General features: G+C 36.7%; 1 protein-coding gene across 5 annotated transcripts in view; it reads left to right on the forward strand.

Annotated features, from left to right (window-relative positions):
* Positions 1 to 13,917, forward strand: part of SBF2 (SET binding factor 2) — a 259,204-nt gene that overhangs the window by 147,984 nt on the left and 97,303 nt on the right. For all 5 annotated transcript variants that reach the window (XM_051621099.1, XM_051621095.1, XM_051621096.1 and 2 more), the window contains exons 14-16: positions 3,366 to 3,570; positions 5,832 to 5,941; positions 7,412 to 7,561. In XM_051621099.1, coding sequence (XP_051477059.1) covers positions 3,366 to 3,570; positions 5,832 to 5,941; positions 7,412 to 7,561 — 465 coding nt within the window. The remainder of the gene's footprint in view (positions 1 to 3,365; positions 3,571 to 5,831; positions 5,942 to 7,411; positions 7,562 to 13,917) is intronic.

A 13,917-nucleotide genomic window follows, 5' to 3' on the forward strand; every position in this document is an offset into this window, starting at 1 on the left:
GGATCCTCCTTCCAGCCCATCTTGTAGGTGGAGGTCACATTTGCTAACCTCCAGACTACTGGTACCTCCCTGGTTAGCCAGAACTGCTGGTAAATGATGGAAAAATGTTTGGTGAGCACTTCTGCCAGCTCCCTCAGTGCCCTTGAATGGATCCCATCCCCATAGACTCGTGTGTGTCTCATAGATGTAACAGGTCACTGATATTTTTGCCTCGGATAATAGCACTTTCATTCTGCTCCTCATCCCTGTCTCAGGTGGCTGTGTACTCTGAGAACAACTAGTCTTACTCTTAAAGACTGAAGCAAGGAAAGCATTAAATACCTCAACCTTTTCCTCACCCTTTCTCGCTATGTTATCCCCCGCATGCAGTAAAGGATGGAGATTCTTCCTAAGCCCTCCTTCTGAGACTAATGTATTTGTAGAAACATTTTAAATTGTCTTTTATGACAGTAGCTGTATTAAGTTCTAGTTAGGGTTTAGCCCTTTTAATTTTCTCTCTGCATACCCTCACAACAGCCTTTGAGTCCTCCTGTGGGGCCTGCCCCTTCTTCCAAAGGCCATAGACTCCCTTGTTTTCCTAAATTCCAGTCAAACCTCCCTGTTCATCCAGGCCAGTCTTCTTCCCTGCGGCTCGTCTTCTGGCACAGGGGGACAGCCTACTCCTGTGCCTTTAAGATTTTCTTCTTGAAGAATGTGCAGCCTTCCTGGACCCCTCTGCCCTTCAAGACTGCTTCCCAAGGGGAGGCAATTTTCTGTCAACCAGGCTCCTAAACAGGCCACAGTCTGCCCTCTGGAAGTCCAGGGGGGCCATTCAGCTGACCCCCCAACTCTGACATTTCATGACTGCTGTGCCCGAGGCAGCCTCCAACCGTCACATTACATCATGTCACAACACGTCACATCACATCACATCAGTATTATGATACTAAATTACTCCATAGGAGATGGTGAACATTTGTATTTGTTTTCTTGTGAATATAGATCCTTCTTAGAATGAAGTAGCCTATAAAACATAAGTAAATATGCGTATATGCAACTTTTCACTTATGTTATTTCTTAAAATCAGTGTCAAAACTAATACATTTTAGTCTTTTCTTAGTATGAGATTTATTTTTACCATTATAATTGACCTGCTACTTCAGTACCACTAAGTCGATTGACCTAGTGTATTTAAAGTCCCATTTTTAGTGGTTATGCTGAGTAAAGCACTGTGATGAGTAACATTACTTCTATAAATTATGTCTAGAACTGCCTGATTTTAAACTCACCGCATGATGCATTTTGACACCTTGTTTCGTAGTTCAGGTGGTGGGTTTATTGTAGCTGTGACAGTCTAGATACATGTGAGAAAAAAGGTTTGTTAGAGAGAGAGAATGTTTGTATTAGTCTAGCTAGTACAAGTGGAAAACCTAGGCAAGTTTTTGGCATATGCTGCTTCAGTAGTTCAAGATTAGGTTTGTGATGGCCAGGACTGAAGTAACTTTCTGGATCTTCCCTCTGGATCTCTCTTCTCCATGAAATGGAATGTGGAATCATGATTCTTTTCCTGTTAAGTGTCATCTGTTAGCCCCTGCTGAGGTTGTGTTCCCTTTCCCTGCCTTGCTGCTTCTTGCCTCTTCTGCTGCTCTCATCCTCCTGCCTAGATTTTTGGTTTGTTATATTATAGTTGCCTCTGCAGAGAATGTGTATGGCTCCATATATGGTTTGTTTTGGCTGCTGTTTCTCAAGTTGATGCATTTGATCTTCTTGTTGTCTTTTGTTCCCATAAAAGACAGTAGCAAGCTAGCTCCTGTTTACAAGTTTTATTGCCAGCTAGTTGTGCTTGGTTGAGTAGCACTCTTTGGCAGAGGTACCTAGCCAGTAATAAATAACAGAATAGAGTCAAATTAGATAACAGTAAATTAAAACATTGTTAATAATAACCCCTGGTATATGAATGAAGATATTAAAATAGCCAGTTTTGTTTGATTGAGTGAATGGTGGTAGAATCCTCATGGAACTTACAGATTTCAGATGTATTTTGGAAAAGGTACAACCTGAAGCCAGAAGGAAAATTCAAACAGGAAAATTTATCAACCATTTGAGGGAAAAAAAATTAAAATAAATGCTTAATTTTCACATTTTGCTCTCTTCAGGATATCATTCTGGAAAGCATGTTTTAAACAAGCTGAAAGCAATGTGGAGGCAGTTGAGTTAAACTTAGTGATCTGTGATGTACATGTTCTTTCCAGCTGGAAAATCTTCCCGAGGCAGAAGATTCATGTCCATGTGTAGGAACACATAGTGCACTGATACTGCATGTGGTATTGACAAATGTCAGCAAAGCTTACCTAAAAGTCTTCAAATATCCTACATACAGTTGCATCTCTATTACATGGTACATGGCATATTTCACTAATGTCTTCAGTATGGCAGTATTCCCATTGATCATACTAAGATCAAGACAAAGAATAATTACTTAGGAGCAGATGGAGCAATTATTTTGGTAAAACAAATAAGACAGTGTTCTACAATGTGAAAGTGGTTTTTAATTGTTTTTCATTCTGAAGACCTCTGCAAGAAAACCCAAAAGCAAGGATAAAAGTTTTCTTTGTGGATGCTTCTTAGATTTTTTTTTTTAAAGAAAAATAAAACAAAGACCTTAAAAGAGTGAATGAAAAATCACGTAGGCAAACATTTCTTTTCATTGTGGAAATTCTGATAGTTTTGCCAGAGCAGAAGACTTTTCTGTCCTTTAAGAACACCCAATAATCTGATGTGACAGATTTGTTTTAATTTCCTTGTAGTTTAGGCCCATCATATAATCTCTTTAATCACCTGTACAAACTTTTTTCATGTTTTTTAGTGCAAACAGTGAGCTGTGTGACATACAGAAGATAGAAAATTGGTCCCTAATGAGGGATGGCCATATTTTGATACAACATGGTACAAAAATGAATTTTCACTTTGTAGTCCTGATCAAGATGAGAATATTTCTCAGTACTTGGTGAAGAGATTCTATATTTTCATATTTTCTCTCTCTAATTAAGAGATTGATTATCAAACTAATTTCTATTCAAGTGCTAAATATTCACTAAGCTGCATAAAATCAACCTAAGTTAGGCAGTGATTTTCTTTTTTTCTCTTTCTTTTTGAATTTTGCATGTTGACAGAAATAATTTTCTAAAAACCTTTAACAAAGTTGGAAATATTACAGATAATGAATCAAGGGTGTTATGAAACATTTTGTTAGTCAGCTGTGTTAGATACTTGGCTTCTTAATCTTTCAGGTATAACAGATACACGAAATAGCAATAAAATTGGATGAGACAGCTGGTAACATTATGTAACACATCTGCATATAATGTTTTGCTTCTGACCTGCAGGAGAATCCCAATCCCCACATAGCATTCCAGAAAGTGCCACGGCCCACCGAGGGCTCCCACTTGCGCGTTCACATCCTCCCCTTCCCCCGGATCAATGAGTGCCGGGTGCAGGAGCTGCTCCAGGAAGGCCTTGCAAGGAGTCAAGGTGCTCCCCCTGCCACCCGGGGGGACAAGAAGTGTGTTGTTCCAGCGGGTCCCCCTGTTGGTATGTTTACTTGTTCCCCAACTTACCTATTTCATGACTTGAATACATAATTAGTATGGTTGTGATGTGTTGCTCCCTATTTCATATTAATATGATTGTAGCAAATTTTAGTACATAGACTTGCCTGTGCCTTGGCCATTTTAAAAGCCCTTTTGCATCAGTTTGTGCTAAACCAAATATCTAGAGTGTGAGTGGCATAATTACTCACAAAAAAGGATTTGATCTTGAGTTAAACTGAACTGTTAAATTAGATATTGTCTGCTGATCTAGATCTGATGAATATCACCATGGATTATCTGTAGGACTGACTGAACCAAGCTTTGAACTGTTAGGGTTTCTCCTTTGGCACTACTGGAAGACATGTAAATTACTGGAAAAATGCAAGGAACAAACATAGTATCTGTCTGAAAATAAATATACCTATATTTAAATATAAAGAACAGATGTAGACATATTAAGCCTGTAAATTTCACTTTAATGCCAGAAAAAAATCTATGAGTCATAGTCATATTTATCAATGTGAATGATGGAATAAACAAGTATGTTTAGTAAACTTGCAGGACACATGAAGCTGGCAGAGCTTGCAGAACTTCTTAAGGATGGGATTAGGAACCAAATGAATCTTGAAAAATTAGAGATCTAGTCTCTGTTGAATTTTGTCTTTTCTCTACTGTTTTTCTTCATGCAAATATGGATAGGCATGAATCAGCTGACAAGGCAACAGTTCTTCAGAAATTAATCTGGGGTTTATAATGATGATAAGGCAAACATGACCCAACTATATCAAGCTATTGCAAAAAAAGGCAAACATCTTAGTAGGATGTATAAACAGTAGTACAGTCAGTGAACCCCATGGAGAAATCCTTTCGTTGTACTCAGTAAGACCTCAGCTGCACTGTTTGTACCCAATTTTGGATACTGGAAGACTGTCTCCGTTTTTGGTGCTGTTGGAGGGAGTCCAGAAGAAAGCAACAAGAATGACCAGCAGTCTGAAGAACGTGACCTACAAGGAAAGATGGAGAGTTGTTTAGACTGAAAAATAAAAGACTGAGGGAACACATAATAGCAGTCTTCAATTACATAAGAGGCTGTCACAAAAAGAAACGGAATAATCTGCAGTGATAAGAAATAATGGGTTTAATTGCAACATAAAACTAGGGTTATTAGGAAAAACTTGGTAACATGAGGACTGTGAAGCAGTTGAATGGATTTCTTGTGCAGCCATGGAGTCTCTGTTATCACAGAACTTTGGGAACATATTAGACAAACATGAGAAATAACATAAATACAGTTGATCCTGTCTAGGGACAGCAGGATGAACTAGATGGCCTTTTGAGGCCTCTTTTGGGCCTGTTTCTCTTTGGGTTTATGCAAGAAGATAAGTTCCATTCACCTGCCTGTGCTGTTGACTATATCATTGGATCTGTTACTTAGAGAAAATTTTAAGAGTATGTGCTTGTGTTCTGTTGTCTTTCTTTAAATGGCTAGATTAAAGAGAAGGTTTTCTTTCTGAATAAGTTAATTTTTATGTCAGAGTTTTATGGGTTTTTTTTTTCAAGGAACAGCTTTCACACTCATACTCTCTGCCGTCCTGTGTGTCAAAATCTGTGGATATACAGAACTCATTATTATCCACAAAAAGAGCATATTTTGCCTTTAAATTCTATTTACTTGATAACAGAAAGGGAATGTTAGTTGTTCCATTCTGAGTTTTCCTGAAAATTCAGAGTGAAACATCACATGAAGAAAATAATCTTTAGATCTCAGCAAATTGGAATCTAGATAAGAGAACAGCTTTGTTAGATTTATTCCATGTCACAGCGTTCTTGGCATGGCAAATGAATGCTGTAGAGAATAGTTATCTACTGATACAAAATATGCAAGGCTATGTAGTTCATTGCAGAACACACACTTTTTTTTCCAATTCATTTGTATTTATTTATATATTTGATTAGTTAGTATGTTAGAGATTGGAATCTCATTGTGCCTGTATGAGACAAACAGAACTAGCAGTAAGGGAAATCAACTGCTTTAGTTAAAATTCAGAGCACACTCTTGTTCAGATAGAACAGGAAAACCAAAGTTTTAGGATCTTTCATTTGCTTCTGTATATGCCTACTAATGGTATTTGGTTCACAGAACAAAATGGAGGACATGTTACATTTTTAATTAAAAAAAAAAAAATCCAAAACTTTCTGATATTCTTTGTGACTGTTGCAGAAGACGTTTCACAGATGTGTATTGTTCTTTTTCTTTGTTAGTTTCCATAATGGAAAAAGGAAGCACAGTTTTCAACAGTGCACAAAGGCTGGAAGTTGTTAGAAACTGCATCTCATTCATTTTTGAAAACAAATTTTTGGAGACTGAAAAGGTAACAAAATAAAATTTTAGCTTTCTGAAATAAGCCTCTGTTCTGTTAATGAGCAGCTGGAGACTGATCTTATCACAAAGTACATTTTGAAGTCTTGTTTCAAATACTAATGATTATTTTAACCATTTAAATGAATGAAGTAAGCAATAAAACTCATCATCTAAATGCAACACTGTGTTTAATGTGAAGCTAATGGATTCGAAAATATGTTTGTAATACTATCTGGGTATGTTGATGCCCTTTTTGCTAGTTTATATTACTATTAAAAGTAGTATTGTCCACATGAATTTTTTTTTTTAAAGGTACATATTGGTCTAGCAGTATTGGTTAGGAGGAATATAAACAGAAGACTTAAACAGGTGTTTCAGTGTTTGTCAACCAATGCTCGTTTGAAATTTTCAGTACAGTAGATTTTGCTGGTTTTATAAAATAAATTTGATAGAGCTCAAGAGATGAATGTATATATTTTGCATGTCTGTCTTCTCTAAATGAGATTGTTATTTTTTCACATTGAGAAGGTGCCATGTTTTGTAGTTTTTATTCATAGAGTTTTCAGTTGTTGATTCTAGAACAATAATTCAAACTTACTCTCCAATCTAATTCTACATATGAAAATTACTTTTAAATTATTTTAAGAATTTTTTTTTTATTTCTCAGAAGTGTATCACCTCTAAATCTCTCAGGCTGTGCAGCTCAAATAGAAAATGTTTGATTTACTATTTTATGTTATGGAAATGCACGTTGGAAAGTCCTGATAAAATGTGTAGTTCTTGTTAAAAAGTTTTGTTGCGTGCGTAACACAGTAGTTTTTAAACTCTTTTAACTTACAGGGACTTGGAAAATCTTGGTAGTTTTTTGTCCCTGTCTGTTCTTGGGCAATAGTATGTTATTTATGTTACCACCCATTAGATCTAGTCTACAGGGCCATAGTTGATAATCACTGATGCAGCTCTGGCTGCATTTTTAAAGCATTGGCATAAATATTATGTTGGCACTGTTCTAGGGTAAGCTGCCTAACAGTCTTGTGGCCTCATTGCTATGAGAGGTATGTCACTTGTAAAGCCATTTCTCATTCACTGCTTATCAAAAAACATGCTGGTTGGCCTTGATATGGTAACTCGAGACCTGGCCTGGCTGGTACAGAATAGAGCACTTGCTTTTATGCACAGTAATCCTTTTCTGATTTCAGATCCATTCAATGCCTGTCTGTATTCAGTCATTTCTGTTTACAGCTGTAGGTGAGAAATGCTGTTTAATGCATTTAAAAAAAAAAAAAACCATGGAAAAAAATTAGTACTTAATATGAGTCAAGCTAAACCAACCATAATGTGAAAATTTGATATTCAAGCTAACATGCTATTTGCAAAGATATTCTTTAATGTTACTTGCAGTCTCTGAATAAAGTATGAGCAATATTCAGTAAGATTAGTAAGATTTCACTTCCATAAAGGTAGGTTTTCTTGTCTCCAGACCCTGCCTGCAGCTCTGAGAGCCCTGAAAGGGAAGGCAGCTCGGCACTGCCTGACACAGGAGCTGGGCCTGCATGTGAAACAGAACCGAGCGATACTGGATCATCAGCAGTTTGACTACATCGTGCGAATGATGAACTGTGCTTTGCAGGTATAGCATGTGAAGTTTTTATTCTTTGGTTTGTCCTTATGATAAGCAAAAAATTGTTTTGAGTGATGTGGAGAGGCAAAATAATTAAATTATAGAACCACGTGCTACTGTGTTGTAGCAGATACTACTTGAGAGTGGATTTAAGATCTTCTGTTGTTGAAAAGATAAAAGACAACATGCTCAGGTTTATGCAGATCTGCCTGATACACAAAACAGAAAGAAAACTCCCATTATTTGTGATTTAGATATCATTTGGTTTGGGTATGTATTGAAGTGATTTATCTTGGTGGTTTTAAGTACTATTTAAATGAATGGGTGTTAACTTTTCCAGGTTGTTTTCAACTCTGAGCCCCTAAAATGTGTATCACCCACTGCTCTGTTAAAAAAACCCATAAGGTTGTCATCTTTGTCATCACAAGTGCAAAATTATTTCAAGCAGAAAGCATACTTTCTGCTTCTGTAGTTCATCATGGTAGTTCTACTTGTCATGGTGACATCTTCGTTGGTGACTCACTAAAGGTGTTTGCAGTTCATCTACTAAGTTATTTTACTGTTAAATTAAACAGTTTTGTGCTGAATGAACATCAACATACAGTTGTGGCTACTTATGAGAGTAAAGTATGTTAATTACTTATTTTGACTCCTGTTTGAATAATTGTGCTGGTTTAGCTTTACTTCTGGCAATTCATTGTCAGAAATGTTTTATGGACATCAGTGTTTTCAATCTGATATCTGAGAATGCAGTAGTATTTTTTTTAATTCGTAATGTGATCACATTTGGTTATGATTACCCCTGTGTTGTTCCTAAGTTATTGTATCAAATTAGGGATTTGATTGAGACATCCATATTTTAACGCCACTCTTCTCTAACTTAAAAATAATTTAAATTATTTTGCAGCAGTTTGTTGACCAGTATTTTTAAAAACTGGATGCTAAGTACAGTTTTTACTTAAGTATAGAGATCAATAAAGATTGAATGAGCAGATGCTTCCTCAGATCACCATCAAAGTTTTATTGTGTGGTGTATTTCTAATTTGTTCTCAGTAGATACTTTTCTACTGGTTTGAACAAAATTCAACTTTGCTTATCTTTGGAGTAAAACTACCATATATAAATAAATACTGAAGTTGACTGGTTAAAATTGTTGCACAGCATGTACCAGAATGTTTTCTATGAAAACATCTGAACTCCTGACATTGGGCAGCTAGTTAGAAGCAAGTATTTAATACATCTGCTTTAATGATGTATGAGATAATATATTAGGATAAAAGCATAATTTATTATTTGTCTGTGCACTTTGTTCAACTGTATTATTTGGAACAATTTGTGAATTGTGACATTTTGGAGCTTCCCTGTATCAGTTCAAGAAAAAAATACATTAGCAAGAACCTACTTAAGCTTGCCCTTGCTGCAGTAGAGCTCAGCAGGTCAGCATTTTGCTGTAGTGACATGAATTCTGTTAGCTGCAGGTCAGAAGACCAAGTCATTTGAACAGTGCCTGTCAAGAACATATGAAAATCTAATTTAAGAAATGTGGTCTTAACTGTGCATGTATTCCAGCTTTAGGGAAATACCACAGTAATTATTATGAAATTTTTTAGGGAGAGGGGAATTGCAGTATTGCTTTAAGACATCACTGAGCTATTGGAATTGTACAATCTATCTCAGTTGTACCACCAAACGTCTTGTCACAGATTTTTCTGTTGTTGTTGTTCTCGTTGGTGTCGGTAAGATATAAACTAAAACGTTGCTGTGAGCAGGAGGCATGTACCATTTGATAAAAAACCTGAGAAAAAGGGCAGTCCCTGGGCATAGCTGATAGGTTGGGCAGAGCCCTGGCTCTCTGCTGTGCATGCTGGGTTGCGCTGGGATGTGTGTGCAGCAAGTCCCAGCTCAATGGTTTTTCCTGGGAATTAAGTCTCTGCTGACTCCCCTGCTTATGCAGAAAGGAAATCTGATGCTCCCCAACCACCAAACCTCTGCTTACTGGTAGAGTGAATTGTTGTGAACCATGTGTACTGCAATAGGTACAGGTTGGCCATTTCTGAAAGTGTTTTTTGAACAAGAAACTCTATCATTGGCATGTATGTATTATTTGTCTTACTGGGAACTGAGCCAGATATTACAAAAAAGAGGAAGATTACGTTCTGCAAGTTTATTGGAGATCCTTCTGTTGCTATTCAAGATTTTCCTGCTTGTTTAGTGTCCTTTTTTTTTTTTTTTTCTTGTAATAGAATGTATTCTCTTGTTTTACTAGAGTCCATAAAAATAAAGGTCAGATGCTTTTTCAGAGCTTCTGTATACTGGTTTTGTAGTTGAAGAGCAGTACGTTAACAAAATATGAGTAACAATCACACCATGTTCACTGGTCTCATTAAATCTGGTGTGGCATGTCTGCTACTACAGTGCTTGAGAATATATTAAGGTAGAGGAATAAAATATTCAAACCATTGCTTCAAGTTAATAGCTTTTTTTATTTTAGCAAAAAATTTGTTCGGCTGTATTTCCCCCAGTATCTGATCTCTAGGCGTTTGCAACTGGGAGGAAGGGAGAGTGATACTTTACTGATTTCTCTAGAGATAGCAAAACTTGGGCTTTCCAGACCTCTGATGTTTGTTATTTTGAATCTCTAAGTCCAAGAGTGGCATTCTTTTGAGTCTTCTTCAGACTGTTTACAGTCTGAAGCTACTGGGGAGCTCACTGTAACTTTTTAATAGGCCCATGATTGATGGAATAATACAACAGAAATTCATATTAATCTCACTATTTTGCAGTTAGGCAGCTGCATATCAAGCTTAATGGCAGACTTGAGGTGGCTTTAGAAATACATGTAAGGTAAGGCATGATGCAGTCAACAATGGAGTATTAAAAACATTTGTTATTTTATGTCTGGCAAGTGTTGATATGCTACCGCTGCTGAAAAAAAAATTAAACAAGTAGTTTTGTAGTACTAGGAAAATAAAAATGACATGAAGATTGTATTGCTCGTTGATTAAAGCAGAAGTCTGATGAGGGCAATTAAATTCCCTGTTATTTGCTTTTATTTCTGCTAGGACTTGTCATTGGCTAGTTGCTAAAAACTGTATTGTCATGCCCTAAGTCAGATTTTTTTTCCCCTGACAAATCATATACTCTGACAAACATTTAAATCAGCCTGTAGTATATTGCAGCACTGATTAATATCTGTGATAGTGAAGCAGAAGCATTAGGTTCTGTTCCATATGTAATGTAACTAAATTACTGTTAAAAACCATCTACAGTATTGTGAAAGGTTAGTACATTGATTGACAGCTTATTAATACAGTTAGCACTGTAATGAGAAAAATGTGAAATTATTTCCCTAGAAATAACACCACTGCTGTGGTGTTTGCTATCTGCTGCTGTGGTTACCTCAGAATAATAGTTTGCAATTACACGTGAATTCCTATTTTAGAAGGTTTTTTCCTCTTTAATTTTCTGTTATGAAGTGCTTTTCACTGACCTTTCAGAAAACTGCTAAACTTCTTGCAGCTGAAGAGCCCATTTTTTACCAGAGAAACACTTATATAATTATGTTTCCACGAGCACAGTGTATTTTTAATACTCATTAAGAAGTAATGGCAAAAAACATCTCAAGGCTCAATGTGCATACTTTACTTGATTAATTTATTACAAACACCATGGCTTGTCCAGATACTCAATTGTCTTTCAGACTCATGTCTGGCAGTAGCAAGTGAACTCTGTATTTTGAAACATAATAGCACTTAATTTGATTAGAAATTAGTAAAGACAAAAAAAAGGCCTGAAGATGGTAAGTTCTCCCACTGTGTAGGTGGAGAGTACTTGATAACCAAAACCAATTTTTATGTTAATAAGACATTCTAAACAATTGCATTAAATACTTAATAGTAACAGTAAGGCTTCCTACATGTTTGGTTTTTTTTTTATGGGGTCATTCTCTTCAGATAGTGCAGGACTATGAGCAAGGTTCCTTTGGTAGTTGGAACAGATGCAACTTTTTACTTAAAAAGAAAACCTCCAAAACTACAATGTTGCAATATAACATTTCCTCTGTAGGGAGCTGGCCAGTAATGTTGCCTAAAAGCGCATTAATGCTTTTCTTTGGCAAATGTGGCCCAAATTGGAAAGCATATGCGCCCCAGATGTCTGCAGTACTTAATCTAGATGTGATTGACGTGGGAATAAGGTGCATAAAGCTGTTAAATACATAAATACTTTCAAAATCCTGGTCTTCATGTGAAGGATAGGGGTGAGATCTTCGAATTATGGGATTTAATCTGACAACCTACAAAGTCATCAGTGCAGTTTTAAGACGTGGTTTGCTCCAATGTCTTTATAGTATGAAAAACAATGGTAGGAAGTCTTCATAGCAACCAGGGCAAAATTAGAAATTCAACCTGTATTAGGTTACATCTGGGCCAGCATCTGTTCTCTATCGATGGCCAAAAGCAGGTGAAAGATAGTATTGATTAATTTTGCCTCTAGAATTTTGCTTTTGACACTTCTGTATCACTTTGGTGCAATCAGGGTCTCCTTCTAGCACTTACTATGCAGTCTGTTGTAAAAGAAAGTTTAATATGCAAAATTAAAAACAATGGCATTCTATAAATTACTGGTTTTTTACTTATGCAAATAATTATGTAGTATATTCTGCCGCCAGATAAAGTTGTCAGTAATTTCTTAGAATTCAGAGGTTGCAAATACTCTCCAATAACAAGAAAGATTTTATTACTCCTGAGAGAAAATGATATGTGTGGGTCATATGATTCAAATTCTTGGCAATATAAAGGTGAAATGAACTAGCATTTATCAGATTTTATGTTGAAGACTATGTTGCCAAATATTTTTATTTTAGATGGTTATAGTAGTTTTCTTTCAGACTTTTTATTTCATGAACTGCCTTTTGTTATTCAGTTTGACTAGCATTTGTGGAAGTAGAGACCGTCAGAGTAGTGTTTGAGTAACAGCAGTATTTGATATTTTAAGATATATTACAATATAGAAATTATAGCATAAGAAGAAACCATGGAAGCTTAACAGGGCAACTCTTAATTCTGTTAATTCTTCAATTACTAACAATTTGATGGATTTTATCCTGTTGGACATAGTCATGGTATTACGTAAGTGAAAGAAAGGAGATTCCAGTGTTTAATGCTTGGACTTGAAATTTCCAGATTTAATTCCATATTATACTACTGATATTTTTGTCACAATAGGCACATCTTGTTTTTTCTCTGGTCCATGGTTTATTACCCAAAAAGTAGAAATAACAGGTTTTTTCCATCCTGCTAACTTAACATGAGTTCCACCTGTAATGTTCTGGGCTTCATAAAAGAAGCTGTTATTTCTCAGTCTTTCTGATTATGTCTCTTTCCCAGGAAACGGAAAGATTCTAAAATATTGTTGCACATGGCTGAACTAATGAGGATCACGTAATTTTCCTAGAAAAAAAAAAATATGGAAGTACACTGTAAAAGGTGGTAAAAGGTTTTGTTTTTCCTTTCTTTGCTCTGAGGAGCATACTGTTATCTTATATCATTGGATGGCCACACAGTCCAGGAAAAATCTATACACAGGCATCTTTTTACAAAATTCAGAAAATACCGTTTGGTTGCCTGTTTATGTCACTCAACACTGCAGACTTTTTAGCTTTATTACTGTTGCTAACAGACCAGCCCACAGCTACCTGCTGTGCCAGGATCGATGGAGATGACCACCTTGACATAGCAGTAGCCATTCTTCACTGGGCCAGGACTCACCCTGTGGAGGTGGCAGTGTCCAAGTAATTCCTTTTACATCACTTAGGGAGGTTTGTTTGTGCAGTGGTCTCCACAGAGAGGTGTCTGGTTGATTCTGCATGTGTGTCCAGGCACCAAGGTGATTGTCTCAAGCCGCTGTAAACTGCCTCTGCGGTTTTAAGTGGGAATTTCTTGGATGACCAAGCAGCAGAAGATCATGTCTGCTTTTTACACTGGCACTGTGCCAGTGAAGGTGATCAGGAGTGAGTTCGTGTGTGACTGGGCACTTCCTGAATTGCTGTTTCCCTGCAGACTCCTGAGACCCTGCTTCTGGTAATCTCAAAGCATTTGTGACTTCTGCTTGGACCTACCCTTCAGCTATTGCACAAGACTGTTACTTAAAGAGAAGGATTAGCAGTAGTAAGAGTCCCATGATGTGCTGCCCATGCCTACATCTGCCTTTAGCCTCGCTCCCTCTTGGCTTCTCACCAATATGTGTTGTGTCCATACCTCCTCCTCTTCTAATATAAACTCAGTTGTAATGTAGAAGTTAAAATAATCCCCAAGTCCTGCTGTGGACAGAGCAGCCCGTTTGAAGTGTGAATGAATGTGCATCTC

This window comes from Apus apus, chromosome 5 (assembly GCF_020740795.1).
Source record: "Apus apus isolate bApuApu2 chromosome 5, bApuApu2.pri.cur, whole genome shotgun sequence".
Lineage (NCBI taxonomy): Eukaryota > Metazoa > Chordata > Aves > Apodiformes > Apodidae > Apus > Apus apus.